Source organism: Anabrus simplex, chromosome 4 (assembly GCF_040414725.1).
Source record: "Anabrus simplex isolate iqAnaSimp1 chromosome 4, ASM4041472v1, whole genome shotgun sequence".
Taxonomy (NCBI): domain Eukaryota; kingdom Metazoa; phylum Arthropoda; class Insecta; order Orthoptera; family Tettigoniidae; genus Anabrus; species Anabrus simplex.
Genome location: NC_090268.1, coordinates 197,178,433 through 197,204,621, shown reverse-complemented (window position 1 = coordinate 197,204,621; position 26,189 = coordinate 197,178,433). Strand labels below are relative to the sequence as shown.

General features: G+C 37.7%; 1 protein-coding gene across 1 annotated transcript in view; it reads right to left on the bottom strand.

Moving 5' to 3' along the window:
- The window catches only part of LOC136871754 (chitin synthase chs-2), a 286,502-nt gene that overhangs the window by 60,220 nt on the left and 200,093 nt on the right, over nucleotides 1-26,189 (bottom strand). Inside the window, exons 16-18 of the mRNA XM_067145304.2 lie at nucleotides 19,459-19,767; nucleotides 11,278-11,528; nucleotides 300-400 (exon numbers count right to left, since the gene is read on the bottom strand). Of these exons, the coding sequence (XP_067001405.2) occupies nucleotides 300-400; nucleotides 11,278-11,528; nucleotides 19,459-19,767 (661 nt within the window). The remainder of the gene's footprint in view (nucleotides 1-299; nucleotides 401-11,277; nucleotides 11,529-19,458; nucleotides 19,768-26,189) is intronic.

The following is a 26,189-nucleotide window of genomic DNA, read 5'->3' as shown; positions in this document are numbered from 1 at the left end:
ACTATCTCAAAAATTGCAGTTCATATATCTTTTTTTTTTTTCCACTTTACAGCTTCATATTGTTGATAAAATGTAAAATATTAATGCTGTTTCATCGTGGAGAAAATTGTACTACTTCAAAAATCTTAATCTAAAGCTCAATACTTTGAAGGAGTTGCAGTTAATTTATGAAACTAATAACTGAAAAGGAAAAGGAAATTTAAACAAATGTTGAGAAAAATCTAAAAGCTAGGAATGATTTGATATCTATTCTTTTAATATACAAACATGCTGCAAAGAATAATATAGATTCTTCTTACCAGATGTAACAGTCACAGCATGCGGTCCCGGATGGTCAGCTCGACTGTTTACTGAGACCTTATGTGTACGTCCATTGATGTGGCCAATAGGATCCAGTACCCTGCATATCAATCACTGTTTTAGTAAGCAGTTGAGATCCTACAGTAATTTATCAGATTGTGTTTAGAACATTCTCACAGAATAGTAGACCAACTTCACATGCTGTGTTTGTCCTCTCTTTTACCAATTGTATTCATAATTAATGTTGTCTCTTTCTTGTTCCTCTATTCATCCATCTTTCTTATCCTACTGTACACTTTCCACTTCAAGACTGAGACCTTGTCAAAGTACCCCCCAGTGTGTGCTGAACTCCACTTTCCTGACGAAGCTGGGAAGTAGAAACAAGCTTGTCAGAGTCTGAGAAGAAATAGATGTGGAAGAAGTGGGATTTTTTTGGAGAAAACCCATCAGTGTGAAGATGTGGAGAATGTCCTTGTCCTTTTGTGTTTTCATGTTGTCCTAGTCTCCTCTTTGTATTGCTCCTTCTTCCCACACTCACCTATCATTGTATTTATCCTACAATCAGATGCACCTGTTTGTGGAGAAAATTTTTGCCTAATTTTGTCATTTAAAAAAGTTATTTTGGTATAATTTTAGCTTTAGACTTCATCAAGGGTTTGATTAACATCCACCAGATCCATCAGATGCATTTGGTTTAATGATCCACCCAATCAATACACTTTACTTTATGCTTTACAAGTGAGAATCCACTTAAACTGAAAATATTTTATGCCTTTTTTCGTACGTTTTGTCTTTTATTTGAGACTTCTTCAGCCATAGTATCTCAAAAATTATTTTATCTAATTAAAATACAGAAATATTACTGTTCAATAATTAAAAATTGATGAATCCATATCTTTTCTAGTTTGTTTAAAAAACACTAAAATCAATACACTCTGTTTTCCTATAATACTGTCCACCACTTTCTTAGAAAAAAAATGTCAAAATTTGATTTCATAACATTATCCTCTAATTAATGTTGCTTGAGGTTTGACATAGCTTCAGTGTACTAAATGAGGTAGAAGTTAAGCTTTGGCCTCGAAAATGGGAGAAGAGATCCTTATAATTTCTTAATTCATCAACTAAAGTATACTGAAGCTTTCAATCTGATAAAATTCATGAGACAAGGTCTGGAAAGAAAAAAAAACAATTTAGTGGGTTTGAACTTTTGGAGATAAGAAAAGTGAGTTTTTGTTACAATTGCGTAATATGGAAACTTACCCTCAAATAAATGTGTCAACAAGTGATGCAATTCAGACTCTGTGGATCTTGATTGAGAAACAATGTGAGCTACGTAGAGACCTCAATATGGTATTCATCAATCTGGAGAAAGCCTAAGCTATCAATTGCGTGACTAGAAATATTATCTGGGCAGCACTACAACATCAAAAATTTTCTGAGGTGTATGTGAAGATGATCCAAGATATGTACCTATTGCACCCCGCCCCCTACCCATAGGGTCTCCAGCATTAAATCTACAGGGTCGCTTACAGGTTAAAATCTAGTGGGCATCAAATATAAAAATAACTTAGTGGCATAAAGGGTATGAGAAAACGGGTGTCATATATAATTGAATGAGAACAAAAAAATTTAACGTTTAAACCAAATCAAAGGGGTTTATTGAATCCTGATGATTATGAAGAATGATACACATATACAAGGCGAGTAGAAGATTAAATTTTTACATCATTGCAGATTGTTGAAAAATATTATATTGAGGGATAAGACCGAGTTCTACTATTATTTATGGAAGTATATCAAAACTTCACGTGTAAGGAATATTGAGCATAAATCACTGAAGGTATTTGCAATTTTATTGGGCAAACAAAATTATAATACTCAAATGTAAACAAATCTGAGTGACACCTAATCTAACATAAATCAATTTCCCATTGGAATAACTTTAAATAATATAATATAAACACAAACTTCAAAGGCCTCGGGTTCGGATTGAACCCTCACCCATAAACACAAATTTGCTGCACCAATGGTAAACACCATTGTCAACGCTGAATGACATCATAACACAATACACAATAAGCACTCACGAGAAATACAAAACTCATATATACACAATACATGTGAAAGTCATCTGTCCCAACATTGTGAGACTGCTGCACACAAGCCCAGAACTAAACCGGGGTCCACGACATCTCTAGGGATCCTGAAAGCTGTACTGATGATTTTATATGCAAGAAAATAATAAATAAAAAGAAAATCGGGTCACATATTCTGAAGTCTATCTAAATCAGCTGAGGAAATAAATCAATTAGCACGTCCCGCAGGAACAAAATGCCAGACAGGCTACAAGTCCATGGTGAGGTTGAAGGCACATAAAAAATACTCTACAAGAGGCTTGCTCATAAACACAGTCCCCCAAGTCTGTCGACCCTCTCAGCTGGAGGCGTGACAGTGGGACATCTTACCACAGTCGGAGGGGGAACAATCGTCCCTTTAGAATATCACATTCATATTAAGTCACAACATAAAATAACTTCTTCATTACAGTGTGGTGATTCATAATGCATTTCTCAATTCATAAGCTTCCATCATGAGTAAAACCACAATCTACCTTCAGGAAAATTCACACCGTGAGTCCTGACTTAAAATCATCCTAACTTCGTCGTCTGACGCATTTGTCAGCAAACTAATCCTTATTGACACACACAATCTTACACACAGCTGGTCCAATAGTAATCAAACAAACACGGATATCTGAATATCAAAACACCGGCTTCTATTATTCTTATCCTTCTCCTTCTTATCATTATTATTATTATTATTATTGTCATTATTATCATGGATCCTTTAAATAGGCCTACTCTCTACCTGATGTGCCTACGTGACTTACATGGTCATTAATCTGTCACGTCATGACAACAGAAAAACACACGTTAATAGAAAAACAAAAAACAACAAGCACTATGATAATTTCACTTGATTCAAAGTGTAATGAGCCCTACAGTTATTGAAACACATGTTAAACAAACACAATAAAAATGAAATTAGTCCCTAGCTAAATATTTCATTGGAGCTCATGGTTCGGTTCTTTGGGTGATTCTCACTGCTGCATTTCTTCTTTCACACAACTAAATATACACTAATACTACTCGGCATGCATGATAGGTCAGCCGGTTACTTACCACCCCCATCCCAAAAACTAAGTACCGGGTGAGTTGGCCGTGCGGTTAGGGGCGCACGACTGTGAGCTTGCATCTGGGAGATAGTGGGTTTGAATCCCACTGTCGGCAGTCCTGAAGATGGTTTTCCGTAGTTTCCCATTTTCACACCAGGCAAATGCTGGTGATGTATCTTAATTAAAGCCATGACCACTTCCTTCCAACTCCTAGGCCTTTCCTATCCCATCATCGCCATAAAACCTATCTGTGTTGGTGCAGCGTAAAGCCACTAGCAAAACAAGTTCACTCATTATATTGAAAACAGCTGCACAGAAATGTAAACCACAAATAAAATGAAAGGAAAGGCAAATTCCCCCACAGATAAATTTACCCATATTTACAAGTTAAGTCACTCAGACTAGTTACTAAAAAAAAAAACCTCTGTGCCATGCCTTGGTATATTTACAATTAAATAAACTGAAATCCCTGTCAGTTAATAGCCACAGCTTTATAAAGAATTATCTGTATCTCTTTTTGTCATGCATAAAAGTGGTATTCTTTTCTCCATGGGGCCTCTAAATATTAGTTCCTAATTAGCGTTGACCTCTAAGATCTTTTGCTACCATGTTTTTCCTTCATTCCCACCTAGATATACCTGCACCCTTCACAAAGCTGCAGATTGTTCTTATTAGGTGGAGAGTGGAGAGTCTGATTCTACCCAGTGCCTCACATTTGACAAGTATGTGTTCAGCTGATTCTTCTGCTTCATTGCATTTCCTACATATGTTGTCTCTTATTACTCCAATTCTATGTAGGTGTTTTTCAGATGACAGTGTCCTGTCAACAGTCCTACTACCCATCTTATATTTTCTCTGCTGAGTTTCAACAGTTCTTTAGTATGCTTCTTGTTTGGTCCTTTTATCAGCTCCTTTGCAAGCCTGCATCCTGGAGTATTTTTCCAGTTTTCCATTTGTTTCTTTTGTACCCATTTTCCTATGTAGTGTCGGGATTTTCCATAGAAAATCCCGCATACTGTTTCTTGGCCTACAAAATGTGTTTCTACCCCTTTCCTCGCCAGTTTAACTGCCTTTCATTTCCTTCTATACCTGCATGCCCTGGTACCCATATTATTTTGACTATTTTGTACTTTGAGAGCTTCAGGAGAAATGAGTGGCAATACCAGACAATTCTGGATATTATCTGGACTGCGTCTAGTGCATTAATGGCTGCTTGGCTGTCCGTAAAAATGAAAATGTTCTTATTCCTATAGTTCATTTTCAGATTATCTTCAAGACATGTTGTGATAGCCATCATTTCATCTTGAAAGACTGTAGTGTGTGTGCCCAGGCTCATCTGGATTGATCTCTCAGGTCTTCCCTGTTGATCCCTCCTCCTGTGCTATCCACAATCTTTGAGCCATCAGTCCACCACACTATATCTTCTTTTTCAGTATTCCATTTGTTGATATCCCAGTCTTCTTTTTTTATTATCTGGGTTTCAAACAGTTTTTCAAAGTTATACTTTGGTATCATATGATCAGAAGGCATGTGTATAACTTCCTCTGTTATTACTCTGTTAATTTTACAGTGTCCTAGATTGGGTCTTTGTGCATTCCAGCACTCTGATTGTGCCAATCTATATGAACTTATTCTAGCCTGTCCTTTTTTGAAATTGCATAGTACCGAGCTTGACAGCTGCAGTCGCTTAAGTGCGGCTGTTATCCGGTAATTGGGAGATAGTGGGTTCGAATCCCACTGTCGGCAGCCCTGAAGATGGTTTTCCGTGGTTTCCCATTTTCACACCAGGCAAATGCTGGGGCTGTACTTAATTAAGGCCACAGCCACTTCCTTCCCATTCCTAGGCCTTTCCTATCCCATCGTCACCATAAGACCTATCTGTGTCAGTGCGACGTAAAGCAAAAAAAAAAAATTGCATAGTGATGGGAGGTCTAGTAAAGTATTCAAGGCTTCTGTCGGCGTAGTTCTCATAGCCCGAGTTATGGCTATGCATGCCATTCTCTGTAGGCTATCCAATCTACTGACGACTTTTCCTTGACTTACTTTCTGCCATCAGATGATTGCAGCATAGGCCATCAAAGGTCTAATGATCATTGTGTATATCCACATTACCATTGATGGTCTTCCCAACGGCTCTTTTACATGCATACAGCAAGTTCCTTGCCCGGGTTGTGTCCTTTCTCTATGTGGATTCCAGGTTAGATTTTTATCTGACACTACACCTAGGTGCAGTGCCTGTTCTTCCATATATATAATCTTGCCCAAAGAGATTCACTGATCTCTTCCCCTCTAATTTTCTCCTTCTTGTAAAAGGGACCATAGTTATCTTGTTTGGGTTGACTGATAGTTTTTCTTCCCGACACCAGTTCTCCACAAGGTTAAGTGATCTTTGCATGAGGTTCTGGATAACACTCATCACCTTACTTCGTACCACAATCATTAGGTCATCTGCTTATCCTTGTGTATAGAAACCCTGTTCGTTGAGCATAGCTATGATTTTGTTCACCACGAGGTTCCACAGCAGAGGCGAAAGAACTCCTCCCTGAGCACAGCCTCGGGTGGCCCTAACCGTCAGCATTTCTTCAAACTGAAAGTGAAAGTAGTGCTTGAAAGTTTAAAAAGTTTTTTAAAAATATTAAAAATGGTGGAGAAGATTTGCAGTTCAGTGCGGAAATAAATGAAATGAATAAACTTGTAAATAGTAATAAAAGGCAAATTAGTAAAATGGTAATGGAAAAGAGGAAAACTAGAAAAAATTTTATAAAGAAAATATGTAATATGTGACTCACCTTGTGTTGTGTTGGACGTATTGTTTTTTAAGGACTTTAATCTCTTTGAATGACTTCTATTTACCATCTTTTTACATTGTTCACTGCGTGTGCATGGATTGTTTCCTCAGCACTACTACTACCATTGATGATTTGCAGCTTTTAGAACTCAGTATCATGTGATACGTAATTTTCAAGAGTCTTTGTTATCCTTCAATGCATTTTTAAACATAATCTGAAACTTTGATCACCAATGATACCTTACCTGCAATACGTCCAACACATTGCAGCGCAACTATCATAACTTCATAAGGAGTTATATATACAAACCTCAAGAATCTTCAACGCCCAAATTATTCTTCATGAATTCTTCCTTCAACAGCTAAGTGCATTAATTTATGCATTTTGTGCATTATCCAAAACTTCTACAAAAATTTTGACTTTTTCACATTTATAGTGTCAAACCACTGTGTTTTCATGACTTTTTACAATTTCTATGAACTATTGAGATACATTGTGCATTGTGCAACTCGCAATTGCTGATGATGACCTTAAAAATAGGTCGAAACTAGTTCCAAAAAATGTTTCTTCTGTCATGTAACCCACATTACTTGATTTTGTATTGAAAAGGTGGAAATATTTTACTCTTAATTTTACTCTTAATTTTTAATGTAATTGTTATCAGAAGCTGCCATAAAATCAATGATCATCTCAGATGAATAATGGGAATGAGTTCACTTACATTTGAAGAGCTGACTACTCAAGTTTCTCAAATCGAAGCATGTCTTAACTCCAGACCCGTAATCAAAAGTAATGACAACTCGTTAGATCTTTCATATCTTACACATGCTTATTTCTTAATCGGAGAACCCCTTACATTGCTTCCTGAATTTTTATATTGAATCAAAACCAATTAATATAATCTCTAGATGGCAATACATACAACAACTGAAGCAACATTTCTGGCAGAGATGGATGAAGGAATATCTAAACACTTTTTAACCATGTCACAAGTGGACCAGAAGTTCTCCTGATTTATGCTCGACTATGGTTCTCATCAAAGATGACAATCTACCACCACTTTGCTAGAAATATGGTGTAACTGAAGCAGTTCACCCTGGTAACGACAAACGAGTACGTGTAGCAAAGGTCTGATCTAACTGTGGCGTGTTGAAAAGACCAATTCATAAACTGTGCATCCTCCCAGTAGAAGAATAATTCAAACGAACCAGTGCTTGAATTGAAGAAAATTCAATTCAAGAATCGTTCATTTCTTTATAATTTATTCAATTTATTTTTCTTATTTCCTTCTTTGTGGACTGGCAGCATGTTCATAATGATTTATAATTGTAAGATTCCAGCGCCAGCACCAATGTTGATAATTTATTATTCACTACTCTCTTAAAGCATACATATTGGCAACATGGCAATTCTTATCCTGTTTGTACATACCAACGAGGTGATTCTTATAATAAATACATCTATTTTAATGGTCATCCTCACACAGTGGTTAGATCAGCTAATTTCTTTGATGCTGTACTACAGGGTTTCTTTTTTTAGCTGGCTCCGCAGCACCACTCAGAGCAATATATCTCTCAGAAAATGAGTCACCCGGCTATCGCCTTCCATGCGTGTTCCCCTGACACACGGAGAAAGCCATAAAAAAGACCCTGTAGTAGCCTGACAGAGAAGCCTGGAAAATGACAGTCGAGGCAGCGACATCATAATGTCATTATACCATTAAGAGGAAAATGGAAAGAGAGAGATTACTATTATCATAAGCATGTTCTGAGATTAGATTTCTTAAGAATGGTTTACACAATGGCATTAGGTTTTGTAACTGATTTCATGAACGTAATTACATGGCTGGTTGTTGCAAGTAATCAGCTTCATTTTCCGTATTATTGCAGAAGTAGAAACGGCAATACAAAAACTCCCTAACGAAGTTCAGAATGACGTCAGACACGAGGTAAAAAAGAAAATTCTGAACCTAGTAAAAGGTTTAAAAGTTTCTCATAACAGAAATAAATCTACTTCAAGCTTGTCACATAAAATAAAACAAGAGGAAATAGTAATTACCAAAGCGGACAAGGGAGGGACAACAGTAGTTTTAGATAAAGAGGAATACATCAAAAAAACAGAAACTTTCTTCAGCAATAGCACTTTTTCGGAAATAGAACGAGACCCTACAACTAAAACTCAGAAAGAGTTAAAAACACTATTAAGAAACGCAACTTTCATTTTAAATGAACAAGACGTCCAAAAACTGATAAACATGAATCCCGGCCTTCCAACAGCAAGAGCCTTACCCAAGTTACATAAAGAAGGAATCCCCATAAGACCAATAATAAACTTCCGCAACAGTCCTACTTATAAAACATCACAATATGTACACACATTCCTAACCAAACATTACGTTTTTCACAACAAGACACCAATAAAAAATTCCATAGACTTTTGCAAAGTACTCAAAAACTTTAAGTTAACACCACATCAAGTAACATGTTCCTTCGATATCAAGGACATGTACACAAACATTCCAGTGGACGAAACAATAAAAATTATCAGAAAGAATCTTATAGAACATAATCAACTCGGCATTCCAGAAGTAGAGGATTTCATTAATATACTCAAATTCATTACGAAACACAACTACTTCACTTTCAGTAACAAAATATACAAAAAAGAAGGCCCCCAATGGGTGCTCCTGCTTCGGGCATTTTAGCCAATATCCATCTCAACTACCTAGAACATACCAAAATAATAGGACAAATAGAAGGTCTCATTTTATGGATACGCTTCGTAGACGACATTTTTGCCGTAATAGATCAAAATGAGAATAACAGTGACGATATCCTCAATAAATTAAACACACTTGATTCCAGAATAAAGTTTACACTAGAGAAAGAAAAAGAAAGCTCAATAAATTTTTTAGACATAAATGTAACACGAAAAAAGGAAGAGTTCGTCTTCAAGATACACAGAAAACCCACTTTCACTCCCATCACTATAAAGAACTACTCATTCCACCCAGAATCGCAAAAAAGGTCAGCTTATTACAGTTATATATACAGAGCATTTAACATACCCCTTACACACACAGAAAGAGAAAAAGAACTGCTCTTTATTCGCAAACAAGCCCAATATAACGGTTTTGAACCAAAGATAATAAACAAAATAATCGGTAAATTCAAACAAAAATTACATACCAATCTAACACCCGAAACAAAAAAGAAAGACAAATACGCTAAGTTCACATTCAACAACCCCAACTTATACACAGTAACTAATTTATTTAGAAAATATAATTATAAGATCGCATTTTCAACCAGCAACAACACGAAGCAAAAATTTTTAAATCATAACAGCGTCAATTCCCTAGGTAATAACAAACACTCTGAATCAGGGGTTTATAAATTAAAGTGCCATCAATGTAAAAAAAAGTTATGTCGGACAAACAGGGCGCAGTTTTAATGTAAGATACCAGGAACATGTCAATGCCGAAAGACATTAAAAAAATTCCGCGATGGGCCAGCATATGAGTTTAACGGGACATCAATTTACAACCATAGAGCAGGATTTAACTATATTACATAAAATAAACAAAGGAGCTCTCCTTAATACATTAGAAAATCTATACATTTATTTAGAACAAAAAAGTAATCAAGACAATAACCTTAATGAAACTATTGACAATAGAAACCCTTTATTTGAAGGGACATTATCAAGTCTCGAAGCATTAGGCAAAAAACACAATACAAATAGTAGAAGGATAAATAAGACAGAGCCTCCGCCATTTTGTACATCCCCTCTACCCAGCCCTTCTAAAGTTGATGCCGTAACAGTAATCGACACGCCCCCTCCCCTCTCCGCAGCCCCACCTCCCTGCAGGGAGGAACATACAACGGAATGCACACACCATTATTTCACTAGACACAAAGGAGCATCAAACGTCCCTCCAGGGTCACAGTAGAATTGGAATTCAACTATAGCAAGGTAAAGAACTTTTTTACACATTCTATTATTACGCAAAGACACATGTTTTTGAACAAATTCCCACTTCCGTATTTTATTTCATTTCAGAAATTAGAAACGAAGCTCCCTTCACATTAATAGATCAGCAATCAGCTCCGAAGTTTCCACATTAGACTCAGTCAAAAGGCACTATAAGCAAGCACACAACATACAACAACTTACCTGGAAGGAACGGTTGAAAACTTTCAACAATTCGAACAATGTTATGAAGTTAAACATTTTTTAAACAATTTTAATTGCATACAGACTTTTTATGTAACAAAGTGAAAATTTTTTTTAACAACTATTCAAATGAATAGACATAGTTTTAAGTTAATCAACTATGTAATCATCTGCTCTCATACCAGTAACACACTAACCCCTACATTGTTTTTTAATATCATCTATCTTAATTCGTATTTTAGTTTTTAAGTGAATCAATGTATTTGCAAATCAATGTGTTTACAATCTTAACCATTCACCTAAGCTACTATAACAGCTGAGGATGTTCCTAAATAAGGAACGAAACATGTACTGTTGATAAATAAAAATTTGCCAAAAGGCAAAATAAAGTATCAAAACGGTGGAAGAATCTCAATAGTGTAAAAATTTAGTGGCTGGTTGTTTACATGGAAGCACAAAGGAATAATAGTTTTGTGTAACCTCCTGTATTTTCCTTCAGTATTATCATTTTATAATGGATGTTCACATCCTTCCTGTGATTGGTGACACTAAAGGCTGAGAAAGAAGGAAGGAAAAAAAGAGAATTTGGAAAAGAGAATGAATAAATAGATTACTAACCATTCAGCCAAGTAGCCAGAGAAGTATTTTAAGATAGTGAGTATGGATATTATCACTGCATGTTTACTTCTGTGACCTGTCAGTATATGGACAGATTTTCTAACCTATGGCTTAACTTTGCTGTTATTAGCTTCAGACAATGCTTGACTTTTGGCATTCCAGCATCAAAAACTAAAAACAAGGGCAAAATATTTCTAAGTTTGAATTATTAGATAGTACCTCTCGAGAGTGTCCAGCCGCTTGTTAATACTGTTCAGAGCTTCTCCAATGGATATCAAGTGCTGCTTCTCGTCAACAGACTTGGGGTGAGTACAGAGAATACACTTGAATAATCCAGCCAGAGAAAATTCGATGGAGCCCTCATCGCTATAATTCTTGTCTCCGCCGCTACCTTGCAAGAAGCTCCGTAGATTACTCTGTTTTGTTTTCTTCTCTGGTTCCTCTACTGACTTCTTCTCTTCCTCCATTTCCTATAAAAGTATGTCAGTATGTTGCACTAGTAAATAGATATAAGGTATAATCAATATTATAATTGTTATTTCTAAGGCTATAACAACATAATTATCTTTCAAGTCCATAGTTTGTTTTCTTGAACTAAAATATTTCATGACTGGAATTGGTTCTAAAAAAAAGGGCAGTAGGCCTATTTAAAGTATTCAGTAGCATGAAGAGTTGAGGGCAAAAGAAAAAAGAAAAATTGAAACTTGGTTATAATGTATAGAATGTGTAAATGTAGAATCTATATATGCAATTCTGCATTTTGAAAAGTAATTGAAACTAGGTTCATACAATTTATATAATGCTATGCTGCTGCTGCTGCTTTTTTATTATTATTATTATTATTATTATTATTATTATTATTATTATTATTATTATTATTATTATTATTATTATAAAATACATGACTGCACTTAGCACCTAATGGGAAGTATTAAAGGTCCAAAATCCAGTAAACGACGTCTTCTCATGTCGACGGTTCAGTCAGTTCCATATGGCTCTGAAATCTGGGCTGAATCCTTGAGATTTGCTTGGTATCAGAGAAGGCTAGCTGCCAGTACAATGGAGAGCGGCTTTACGTATTGCATGTGCATACCGCATGGTTTCCGAACCTGCAATCCTCACGGTGGCAGCAATAGCCCCAATAGACCTACTTGCATTGGAGCGACATGAAATCTGGCGTACCCAAGGAGAGCTGGGAAAGAAATGTGCAAAGAAGCGTGCCTTCAGTCAACGGATGAGGCGATGGCAACACAGATGGGAAAGTGACCCTCGAGGTAAATGGACCAAGCGACTGATACCACGCTTGAATATCTGGGTTGAAAGGGCCCATGGTGAAGTAAATTACTACCTCACGCAGCTTCTAACAGGGCAAGGATATTTCCGGAAATTCCTGCATAAAGTGGGTAGAGCGAGTGACGCAGCATGCATATACTGTGATGACATTGACGACGTACTTCACACCTTTTTTGTATGCAGCCATTGGACGATTCAGAGAAGATGTGTGGAAACTGAACTAGGAGAATTGACAACAGATAATATTATTTCGGTGATACTGCAAAACCAGGAATCCTGGGATCGCATGGCAGTGTACGTGGAGAACGTCCTTTGTCAGAAGAAGAAGGATTTGGAAGCATACGAACGTTCGTAAAGAAGAAATAAAGAAAGAAGAGGTCTGAAAGACAAAGCACGATATCACCCTGAAGTAATGCGAGACCGGTTCGGGGGTGATGACACACATCGTGGGAAAAGGGTGTGTGGTTTTTAGTGGGTAAGAATCCCACACACTTGTGGAGTGCAGACCTTTCACAAGTGTCTTTTGAAGATTTTCCACAATCCCTCGTAAAAAAAAAAAAAAATTATTATTATTATTATTATTATTATTATTATTCACACAAAGGAAACAAACTGTATTTGTCCAGGCTGAGAGGCTCAGGCAGTTAAGGTGCTGACTTTGTGAGCCCAAGTTGGCAGATTCAATCCTGGTTCAGTCGGGTATTTGAAGGTGCTCAAATACATCAGCTCCGTGTCGGTAGATTTACCGGCACACAAAGGAACTACCACCGTACAACATTCCAGCATCTCTGCATCTCCCAAAACCATAAAAGTAGATATTGGGACGTAAAAGCAAATAACATTATTATTATAAAATGTATTTGACAGTTTTTTTTTTGTGGAGTTTATTGTGTTTATCTGTTACACATACTAATCAAATGCAGACCTCTCTGCTTTTCTTTCTCATAAGTTTCTTATCGCCTGTGACTTGTAGGAATCAAATGAATTATTATAAATGAAAATTCTTCTTGGTTGATGGTAAAAACAAATTAAAGTATTTTAAAAAAATATCCAGTTGTCATTTACATGTCTGTTGGTTAGCTCTTAAAATTTGTTCTAGTAGGTAATCTTGCCAAATGGCCTACGTGTGAAAAGTTTCAAAACAACAATATTGATTGTCAAATGCTGACATACCGAGCTTGATAGCTGCAGTTGCTTAAGTGCGGCCAGTATCCAGTATTCGGGAGATAGTTGGTTCGAACCCCACTGTCGGCAGTCCTGAAAATGGTTTTCCATGGTTTCCCATTTTCACACTAGGCAAATGCTAGGGCTGTACCTTAATTAAGGCCATGGCTGCCTCCTTCCCACCCCTAGCCCTTCCCTGTCCCATCGTCACCATAAGACCTATCTGTGTCGGTGCGACGTAAGCAACTAGCAAAAAAAAAAAAATTAAAACATGCTGACATCATGTCCTAGTTTACCTCTACTTTTCTTACCTTCTGCAGCCATGTGCTTTAGTATACCATGAAATATTTCTTACTTATCTCTTTGCTGTCCCTAATGCTCCAGAGCGCACGAGTATTATCACCCACCTGCCATGCTGAACGTTCCAAAGCGCTCGTCACACTCGCGTTCATTAGAAGTATGTTGAGAAAGATATTGAAGGGTCTTGTGAAACCACACTGTATTCCCTTGACTCAAGCTGTCAGGACCTTGTTGACAGCATTTCCTGTGTGTATTTTCCAAGCAGACCTAGATTATGAACATTGTGTCTTTCAGTTAGAGATTACTCTTGTTCAAGTTCACACCATGTTGTCTAATTGCGGAGTTGTGTCGAAAGGAATGAAAGAATGCAAAATTGAAGATATGTTAGAAGGTAGTGGAGATAGTGAGCTTTCTAGTTGCGGTTCAGAATTGTATTCTGATAAATGTAGTAGTGATAATGATTCTTGGAATCATGAGCGTGAACAAATATTGTGTGAAGATCGGATGACAGGGCCACAAAGAAATGTTACTAGTTATATCTGGAGTCACAATATTCATTTTGATGAACTGAAAATATGGGAAAACAATCCAGTCAAAATCACGGTTTACCTTCCAGGAGTTCAGAAAAAGATTTTTTTGAATTATATGTGGGATCAGAATTTTATGAGTTAGTAGCAGAGCAGATGAATATTTATGCCGAATATTTACAAAGAAAAACTGGTACTGTTGATACTACCTGGCAAGACACTACTGTAATGCTGATGAAATAAGGGCATATGTAGGAGTTCTAATATATATAGGATTGGTTGAAAATGAAATGGCGTATGGCTTTTAGTGCTGGGAGTGTCCGAGGACAAGTTCGGCTCGCCAGGCGCAGGTCTTTTGACTTGACTCCCGTAGGCGACCTGCACGTCGTGATGAAGATGACATGATGATGAAGAAAACACATACACCCAGCGAAATTAACCAATGTTGGTTAAAATTCCCGACCCTGCCAGGAATCGAACCCGGGACCCCTGTGACCAAAGGCCAGCACGCTAACCATTTAGCCATGGAGTTGGACTATGGGATTGGTTGTTTTACCTGAAATAGACGAATACTTCCTAGGAGACTTTTGCATGTGCCCGTTAGTAAGGCAAGCAATGATACTGAAACGGTTTAGGAAACTTGGGTAATATTTAATTCAAGAGGACAAATTGTGGCAAATACTTGTTTATAGGAAGGGGAGTTAGGGATTGGAATAACGTACGAAGGGTGATGTTCAATAGATTTCTAATTTCTTTGCAATCATTTAAGAAAAGCCCAGAAAAATAACAGATAGCAAATCTGCCACTTGGACGACAGCCCTAAATGCAGATCAGTAGTGATTGATTGATTTAATAATTCATAAGATTGTTTATTGTACAATATAAAAGTTTAATTGAGTCCTCCTATTCAAATACATTATTTACTTCATCTATGGAGATGTCTGTTTTTACATTATCGACCATACGCATTTCGACCCCTAGTTTGGGTCATCTTCAGTGGATTGAATCTTAAAGGTAATACACAGTTCAGTGATGTAAATAAAAGCTTAAGGACACTAGTACAATGTAAGTCTTGCAAAAATCTTGAATCGTAGAAGTACACAGCCTATAGTTCAGCAGCATCATAATAAAAGTTAATGGATACTTACTTCAATCTTGATTATTAACGTGTAAAAGCATAGTTAAATATGGCATTGAGATATGATCTCTTCTCCTAAAATTATAAAATCATGTGTAGTAAATTTTCTATTCTTCTCTCTTGAACTGGAATGACTATATATGTAGGTTTTTAGAAACAGTACATCATTGAACTGTAGATTATGTACCTTTAAGATTAAATCCACTGAAGATGACCAAAAATAGGGGTGGAAAAATATATCATCATCAGTTTTCCACTCCAGTTGCCCGGGTGTGGTTTACGAGCACTCTGCACTTCTGTCTGTCCATGTACCACTCTTCTCTCAAGATGACATTCCAGCTGACTCCCCTTGTTCCTATGTCCTCTTTCACTTGGTCCAGCCATCTCTTCCTATGTCTTCCTACCGGTCGTTTTCCGGCCACGACTGTGTGTAGCCATTGTTTTGCTGTCCTTCCATCGTCCAATCGTTTGACATGGCCAAACCATTTCAAACGGGCCCTTGTCACTTTTTCATTCAGGGATGGGTACACACCAGCTTCCTCCCTTATTCTTTCATTCCTTACCCTGTCCCTTTTTGTCTTCTGTACCATAGTACGTAGGAACTTCATTTCTGCGGCTTGTAGTTTGCTATCCACTTGTTGGGTTGTTGTGCATGTTTCTAGGCCATATGTTAGCATGGGGGTGAAGTATGATTGGAATAGAATCTGCTTTGATCTTAAGGGAACTTGTTCGTTCCAGAGGAGGTTCCGAACTTGATGGTAAAAGTGAGCTGATTTTTGAATGCAGTTGTTAATCTCGTGCTGTATTCTGTTATCACTTGAAATGATGCACCCGAGATATTTATATTGGTCTACTGTTTCCAGCTGTGTACCTTCCAGCATTATTTTTCCTTTCTTCTTCTGCCTGTTGACAGACATAGTAACAGGTTTCGATTTATTTATTGTTAATCCGTGTGCTTTCAAATGTTCATTCCAGGTGTTCAGCCTCTCTTGGACTTCCTTCTCTGTATTTCCCCAAATTACTACATCATCTGCAAATGCAAATGCATTGATGTCCATATTGTTCTTCTGCTTAATTTCTTTCATGACTTCATCCATGACAGTGATAAAAAGTAAGGGTGAAAGGGTACTGCCTTGTTGCACTCCTTTAGTGGTTTGGAACCAATCAGAATTACCTTTTCCTATCTGTACGCAACTGCAGCAGTCTTCGTAAAGCATTTTAACTTTCTGGATAAGACCTTTGGGTACATTTTTCTTTCTTAAGCATTCCCATATAGTCTTCCTTGGAACACTATCAAATGCCTTATCGAGATCCAAAAAAACTAGTGTTAAGTCTTTGCCCTTCTCCCAATGCTTTTCTAACAGTATTCTAAGTGCAAATATGAGATTGGTAGTTGATCGGTATTCTCTGAATCCATATTGTTCTTCCTGTAGTTGTGGTTCTATTATTTTTCTTAGCCTTTTTTCAAGTATTTTCTCAAATATTTTCAAACCATGAGACAATAAAGTGATCCCTCTATAATTGCTACATTTCTTCCGGCTTCCTTTTTTGAAGAGAGGTATTATTATTCCCTTTTTCCAATCATCTGGGACTTTCCTATCCTTCCATATTGCATTAATTACTCTATGAAGCCACTGTATTCCTATTGCACCAGTTGCTTTGATCATATCTGCACTGACTTCATCAAATCCTGTTTATCTTTCTTTGGGCACACTATTAAGGGCAGTCTCTACTTCCTTCCATGTTGGCGGGCTCTCTTGGTCAGGCTCATCATTGTAGCTTAAACCGACCTGCATGGTTACATCATTGGAGTCTTTCCCAGTAAAGTTGTATAAATTATCCAAATAGGATTTCATGATCTTCCTTATTTCTGTCTCTTCCCTGACTATGTTACCATCTGGTTCCTCTATTGCTGTTATGTATTCATTGTCTCTTCTTATATTTCGTATTGTTCGGTAAAGTAGTTTAAAATTAGCTTTGCTGTCTTGCTCTAGTTTATCTGTGAAATCAGTCCAAGCTTTCTGTTTTTCTTCGGCCACAATTTTCTTTACTCGTAGCTTCTGATTTCTGTATTTCTGCTGCAGTTCGTTTACTCTAGATTCATTTCTTTGCCTCTTGCTTTCCTGGTTTCATTTTTCGCTTTCACAGCAATCTTCACCCGATCGTTCCACCAAGGAGTTCCTTTTGCCTTCATTTTGCTATTAGTTTTACCACAAACTTCTACTGCAGCTCCGACAATGCTTTCTTTGAATCTAGTCCACTCGATGTTGCCTTCTTGTAATGCATCTGATGGTAATTTATTGGTCACTTTTTTTGTGTATTCAGCTTGTTTCTCTGCCATCTTTAGCTCCCATGTCTTGATTTTTGGTTTCCTGTATTTCTGAGGTCTGTAAATTTTAATGTACTTTATTGTTGCGAGGAGAAGTCTGTGGTCACTGTCCAGGCTTTCACTTGGTATAACTCTGACATCACATATGGTCTTTCCTGCTTCATTATCTGATATAAAATAATCTATCAGAGTTTTAGTATCTCCATTCCAACTGTATCTTGTTAGTTTATGACTTGCTGCTTCTGAAACCAACTGTTGTTTATTCTCAAGCCATTCCTTACATATAGATCTAGAAGACTTTCTCCTTCTGGGATCCTGTCTCCATAACCATGTGGACCTAGTACATTTTCATATCCAAGCCTGTCTGATCCAACTTGAGCATTTAGATCTCCCATTACTATGATATTTTCCTCTCTTTCTATAGCTTCTTCTAAATCAGTTTGGAATTGTTCTTTTTCCTCTTCGTTACAGCCAGTCTGTGGGGCATACACCTGGACTACTGTCAGCACACTCTTGTTAAGAGAGATGTTCAACTTAATAATTTTCATTAACATATATTACCTCACTGATGACATCAATGTCCTCTCTTAATATAAAACCTACACCATTTTTGGCTTCTGGAAAAATATATATGGTTGATAATGTAAAAATGACATCTTGATAAAGTAAATAATGTATTGAATAGGAGGACTCACTTAAACACGTATATTGTACAATTGATACTGTCAATACGGATATGAAGTTGATATCATGCAATCATAAGATTATTTTAAAATTAGTAGTGAATCAAGTAGCTATGGATGGACACAACCCAGGCAAAGGCCAGAATAACTTGAATGGAAACTTGACAGTACATGACCTTACCCTGACCTCTTTCCAAAAACTGAGAATGATAAAAGGGACAACGAAGGTATGGAAGGCTTCTTTTCGGGTCTCCCAGACAGAAGAAGCGGTATTGTGTCGTATTCAGGTTTGGGCATAGTACAGCTACAGTCTCCTACTTACTGAATAGGAAAGACCCCTCCATTGTATACTTGCGACACCCATCTGACTGTAGCATGTCGTTAACGAGTGTGAGGACTTCTATCTCCGCCGTGATCTAAAACTTCCCAGAAGCATGTCCTGGATCGTACAAAATCACTAGCAGTCAGCAGACCCCGTCATCCATTTTATGACAGACAGTGAAATCCATTTTATCATTTTTTAACTGTAATATTTTATTCTAGTTGGTTTTTTAAAACTTTTCTTTTATTGTAAATTAATACGTATTTATATTTAATTACCCCATCACTTTTTATGCTTTAATCTTTTAACTGTATTTTTTATCCACTACATATACTTTAAATTTGTTTTTAGCTTTTTACTTTTTATAATACATATAATTTTACTTTTAAATCAATGCCTTAGGAATTTGATTACATTTTATTCACATTTTAATAATTTTATGGAAAATAAGGCATTGTGAATCAGATCTATTGGTTTAAATTTGTATACATAATCATTTTAATTAGTGGGTAAATTTTAATAATCATTCCACCTCATTCCATCAGGGGCTGATGACCTAGATATTAGGCCTCTTAAAACAAATATCACTGTCATACCTTATCCTGAGGAATATTACTTTTTAATCTATCTGTGATATTTCTCACCTCCTCTTCCTTCTTCTTGCTGCCATCGTCTCTGGTTCCCCAGCTGACATCATTAAGGTTGAAGATTGCATATAGAATAAGTAGCAGGTACATGCTAGGAATTGTTACATAGTAGACAATGCCACAGGGCAAACAGTTTAGTTCTTGAGGATGGAGGAGGGCTGCAATGATCATTTCGAGTGCAACCACAAAGAAAAACAGTGATGATGGTGCAAATGGACCATCCTCTTCTATCTGTAGCATGATTCCAACCAGTACAGCCATCATCACCAAGCCATAAATTGCACTGATCACCTGTGCTGCAAATAACTGCACAAGTATGGAAGGGTTAGTGGTGTTATTAAAAGTTCAGAGTCTAGTTTAAAACAATAATAACTAAACTTATGTCGTAATGGTCCACCTTATCAATACTTTATGCAATGTTTATGTTACTTTTTTAATCTAGGAAATAGTTTTTGCCTTGGCTGGCCTACATAAGCCTTTATGCAAAACTGTACAAACACACACAAATGACATTAAAAGGTGTTAAAAACATTTAGGATGAGCTATGTGCAAAACATGTAAAATATGACAAAATTAAAATCAGGCTCTAAAATTCTTAAGATGCGTTGCATCATATTAAAATGTTCCATTAGTACTTGTTGTTAAAACATCATGAAAATGCTGAAAAGTTTCCCTGTTGGAAATTATCAATGGTTGAATCAAGGATGGCACACAAAGATATGACTAAATAACTGGCATGTTCTTAGATTGCAGCTGGTAGAGATTCGCAATTCAGTGCAGTGTCCATGAAGTGGTGTGTGGCCTACTGTTGTGTGCCTCATTCTAATGGGGAGGAGTTGAGATTTGAACCTGATTTTAATTTATTCATATTTTACGTGTTGTGCACATAGTTCATCCCAGATGTTTTTAAAACCTTTTAACATCATTTGTGTGTGTTTGTACAGTTTTGCATTAAGGCTGATGATGGCCATCCAAGGCCAAAACTAGTTTCCAGATTAAAAATGTAATGTAAACTTTGCATAATATAGTATTGAAAAGGTGGACCATTATGACATAAGTTTAGTTATTATTGTAATCAGAATTCAATTCAGAACAAATCTATGAAGTTTATATCCTATGATCTAGTTTAAAAACTGAAGCAATAGGCCAACAAGCTGCTTTATTCCCATGGCTACTGAAGGTTGAATATACACATCATTCACATTATATTACACCAACACCAGCATTATTTTAATTTTACTGTCAATAAAGGACATTTTTTTTTTTCAGTTACAAAGGAGTATTAACAGAATGATTGTAAAGGAGGGGCTACAATAGAAAATGCTTGATAAGATAGTGTTACTGAAAAACAAATCTAAGCACAGAATTGGAAAGCATGTGTTCTCTGGACTTTATTTTATTCACTCTCATTAGTGGTGTGGTTAATATAATAACTTGGGCTTGTCGGTTTGTCAACACATGCTAAATTTTTTGATGATTTGGTGAGCAGCGAATTTAAAAGGGCTACATAGATGATGTGATTAAGGCGTGCTCATTTCTCTCGGAAGGACATGTATTTGAAAGACAAAAAATTTAGAAACTTCTGGAGAGGCACATGACCCTGAAGTTCATTCAGCCTACACTAAAAATCAGTACCAGGTTTATTCATGGGTACAGCTGCCTCAATGGATCAGTGGAAGAGTGTCTGACTCATGATCCCTTCATAATTTAACTCTACTAGAGCAGAAGCTCAATTCTCCATTTTTGGAGGGACCATTGAAAAGAAACGTACAAATCGGAAAAACGGAGAATGCAGGAACGAATTAAAACCACCAACAATTTAGCTAAACATCATAAAAATAAAATATGTATAATTATAATCTTACAAACCCTTCTAAACCAAACCAAATTACACCTCTAATGGGCCTTTACCTACCAAACAACTGCTGCTAAGTCTGAAGGCCTGCAGATTATGAGGTAACGCATGGTCTGTGTGACGAATTCTCTCGCTAGTTACTGTATTCTTTTGTCTCTAGACTGGGGTATAGCTCCTCAATTAATCATATAGGCTGAGTGGACCTGGAACCAGCCCTCATATCCAGGTAAAAATGCCTGACCTGCCCGGGAATGAAACCCAGGGCCTCCGGGTTAGAGGCTGGCAAGCTAGACCGCAGGGATGGCTTCAAACATTAATTATGCAAATTAAAAATCTCAAATACTTTACATTCAGTTTTACCAGGGAACTTCATCAGTTTCCTGTGAAAACTTCTGTCAGCAAATTTGATCAGCCAAACTCATCAAAAAATCTAATAATGCCAAGCCAAACAGCAATTGACCACAAGTAGCTATTCTATAATTTAATAAAAGAAAGCACATTAGATACAAAAGCGCCCAACATGATGGCAAAATCCCTTCTTTTTTTTCCTTCCATTGTAATTTGGTCACCAGTATACAGTTTGTAGTTTATGGAATGTTGTACCATGTAAATTTGGCCTACATCGACTTTTAAAGGTTATGTTGAAGCAATGAACTCAAGAATATGGTTTCAAATGTAAGTATCGATTCTCAAACTACTACTAAATATTTTCATTCCTTCACTGAAGGGGGAGGCGGGCTCCTTAGACAATGATACTGTCTCTCAAGCCGGGAGATTTGTTACGGTGAAGGAGATGTCCAGAGAAGGTGAGAGGGTTGGCGGCTGTGGCTTATGCCAGGAACTGTCCCGGCATTCGCCTTAGTGCAGGAGAATGGAAAATCACGGAAAACCATTCTCAGGACAGCCAATGGTAGGGACCAGCCCCTCTCCGTCTTCCGAATACAGAGCCACGGTAGGGCCGTGGCCACGCCTCCCCTGCTCAGTTGGCCGGCCAGAGTGCAGAGTTGTTGGACCATGGGCCAGCCGTGGCCACTTGTGAGTCAAGACCCATTCTGCATCTGCCTGCCAATTCTCAAATGTTCTCGAATGCATTATATTCAATTGCCACGAACCTGCTGCGCAGGCGTAGCAGGGGGAGAGGTGATACTCCCACATGGCGCGTCCCAGGTGGCGGATAGGGGGGTCGTAACCGGCTTGCCTGCGGACTTGAGGGAAATAAAATACCTCTCGTGGACCAAACACACTACCCCCTGCAGGTGGGGGACGCACATGTAGAATACACCCGCGGTATCCCCTGCCTGTCGTAAGAGGCGACTACAAGGGGCGACCATGGGATGATTGAATTAGAACCATGAAACTACTCTTGATTCGTACCATCATGCGGGGAACACCATGGGTTGCATGTACTTGTGAGTAGTATCAGTAACTTGGTACGAAAGAGGTTTGTGATTAGTTGCAGTAAAAAGCCTGGCCTGGTGGATTCCAGTACCCGTGCGTTGTACCCATGTGGGCAACACCGCGGGTCTGGGCATAGCCTGTGAGTTGTACCACTATATGAGCGACACCGTGGGTCTGCGTTGCCTGTGATTAGTGTTCACTATGTGAGGAACACCACGGGGCTCGTGGGACCGGCATCCGTGCCTAGTACGCCTAGGTGAGGAAACTCATCGGTTTGCGTTGGCTGTAGGTGGCGCCATTGTGTGAGAAACACCATAGGTCTGGTAACGACCTGTATGAAGTACAATACTTGTGAGTAGTACCATCTTGTGTGGAACGCCGTGAGTCTTCGCTACTTTTGATTAGCACCCCAAAATGACAAATACCATGGTTCTACTTTACTTGCGACATGTACCATTCTGTGGGGCCTTAGTCGTGGATTTTGCACCCCTATTGACATCAAGCATCACTGTGCTTTATAAGTGGTCCCTTGGTCAGTAATACTATTATTCATGATCTTTTTTGTATCTGATCCACTGTTTTTGTTTGTTTGTTTGTTTTTGTTTTTTTGTAGGGTTCATGTCCATCCATTCATTCTTCATGACATTTTTTATTTCATTTTGGTCAGGGGATGAATCTGAATTTTTGTTATTTCAATTCGTACCATTAGGGGCCGATGACCTTGATGTTAGGCCCCTTTAAACAACAAGAATCATCATCATCATCATCATCATCATATATTCAATTGTGCCCATCACTAATCACAAGTAAATTGGAAAGAGAAAAAATATCATCAAGAACCCAGAAATTTCTGTTATTCGTGACTTTGAGCTAAGCTGGAAAGCACGCTCGCTGCACAAGCCAGTATGAGTGCGAAATGATACAAACTTTTTAACCAATTCGGTGGGCGATGCAGCAAGATCCGCAGCTACAAGTCGTTTGCTCGGCGGGAAACATGGATATATCCACTGATTTTAACTATGTTTTTTTCTCAGTTGCCTGCATGCAGAGGTTTATTTCTTTTTCAGCAGTGTATTCTGACTGGGTCTGCCATCTGATGTGAAATTTTTCAACTATGTTCTCCCAATACTAATGTGTCATCCACGAGTTGCATCATAAAGAACGCAACTTACGTCTGGGCAAGAACAAACTAAAGCCTAATAGACTCGCACTGAAGCTTTAGCTCATCACCTAATCATCCCCTGGATTCAATAATATTGCTGTAGAAGGGATTTCTGGAGATTATGATACTAAACAGACTTCTCTGATGACACATGAGAACTGTGACCTGATTTATTATACCCAGTCTTGAGTTCTTCCTTCACGACTGGAGGGTGTGTTTACCGCGAATTACACAACACTTATTGTCGCAAGCACGTGTCTCGTAATACAGGTACAATTCATGATTTACTTCCAAACTGCAGAGAGCAGGATTTTATTTGATTCTTTTTCTTACATGTCTTTCCGCTAAAATGTCTAAAAGGAATTACCAGTCCCCACCGTTAGAGGAAGATGGTTTACGGGGCATGATAAACAAAATGTTGGAATTTAGTATGGAGGACAGTGACCTTAGTGAAGTAAGTTCTGCTGAAGAGGAATTCGTAAGTGACAGGAATTTACCTGGAACAAGTACTGCAGGCTTGAATGCACAGGGTTCAGGCTCAGCTGATGCAAATGTTCAGCAGTCGCGAAAGAGACAACGCCTGTTCGATTCCAGTTCAAGTAGCGATCATGACTGTGACAGTGGTGACGATAATACTGACAATATTACAACCAGTGCAATTTCTTCGTCAACTGAAAAGGACTTTGATCCAAAATTCCATAATGATGTAAAGGGAAAGGTTTTAGTGAAAACAAAACCGAGCAAAATTTTTGAATTACTTTTTGATGATGGGATAAGCCAGAATATAGCTGAACAGACAAAACTTTGATGCCCAGCGATTATAATCACATATAAAACCCAGTTGAGATCAAGACCAACGTCGCACCAACACAGATAGGTCTTATGGCGACGATGGGATAGGAAAGGTCTGGGAATGGGAAGGAAATGGCCATGGTCTTAATTAAAGTACAACCCCAGCATTTTCCTGGTGTGAAAATGGGAAACCACGGAAAACCATCTTCAGGACTGCTGACAGTGGAGTTCGAACCCACTATCTTACGGATGCCAGCTCACAGCTTCACACCCCTAACCGCACGGCCAACTCGTTTGGTAAATGAAGCTTCTTATGGGCATACTGTTGCTGCAGGGATTGTACAGAAACCTAAATTAGGACATTATATTCCTCACAATCGCTTGTTGATTACGCCTATTTTATACGAGCTGATGACACTGAAAAGATTTTTTCTTGCCGGACTGATTGACTCAGTCATCTGAGGCTCTGGCCAGCCATCTCACCCCAGCTTGGGCTCAGTCCGGTGGTATTTGAAGGTGCTCAAATACGCCAGCCTCGTGTCGGTAGAAATACTGGCATACAACAGAATTCCTGCAGCACTAAATTCCGGCACCTTGGCATCTCCGAAAACCATAAAAGTTGTTAGTGGGACATAAAGCCAATATTATTATTATTATTATTATTATTATTATTATTATTATTATTATTATTATTATTATTATTATTAAATTTTCCTCCATAGCTCTTTACATTTCTCTGACAAAGACGCATATAATGGACAAATTCCTCCCAAAGTATACAAAATAAAGACAGTATTTGACCACCTGGTAGCAACATTTTCGGAATTTTTTACCCCTGATGGCAAAGTGTCAAATGATGTGAACCTCTTGTTATGGAAAGCGTGGCAAGGGTGGAAAGTTTACATACCAAGAAAACAACTGTGTTTCGGAATGGAATCATACAAATTATGCGAAGCCGGGCAGGGTATGTAACATGATCTGCTTCCGTGCATATCATAATGAGCAGCTGTAAAAGATGTAATACTGTGAAGACTGTAAATACTGTAAATATTACATGTAGTGTAATATAGTCCATGTATGTCACTGAGGAATTTAGGTATATGACAGAATATTTTGTGAGTATTATAATTATTTTTTTTCAAAATGGCGCCCGGTAATGACGACGTAGTATTTTATTCTCCGAGTAAATTAACCGTAAAATGTGACGAAAAGTGCGGAAAATGTCGAAAATTAGTGAAAAATGGAATGTTGTGTGATTCATGTGATCGATGGTGGCATTATAAGTGCGGAAATTGCCCTAGAGACGTAAAAACTAATGAAAATGTTGACTGGATTTGTGAGCAGTGTGTTCGGAATGTTGTTGTTGGGGACGGCGTTGACGAAGCACCGAAAACAGTCGATGAGGAATATAAAAGTGCATTAGAAATTATAAACATTCTAAAAAAGGACAATGAGACTCTTAAAGTTGAAAATCAAGAATTAAAAGAAAGACTGCGATCGCTAGAATTTGGGACTGACCAT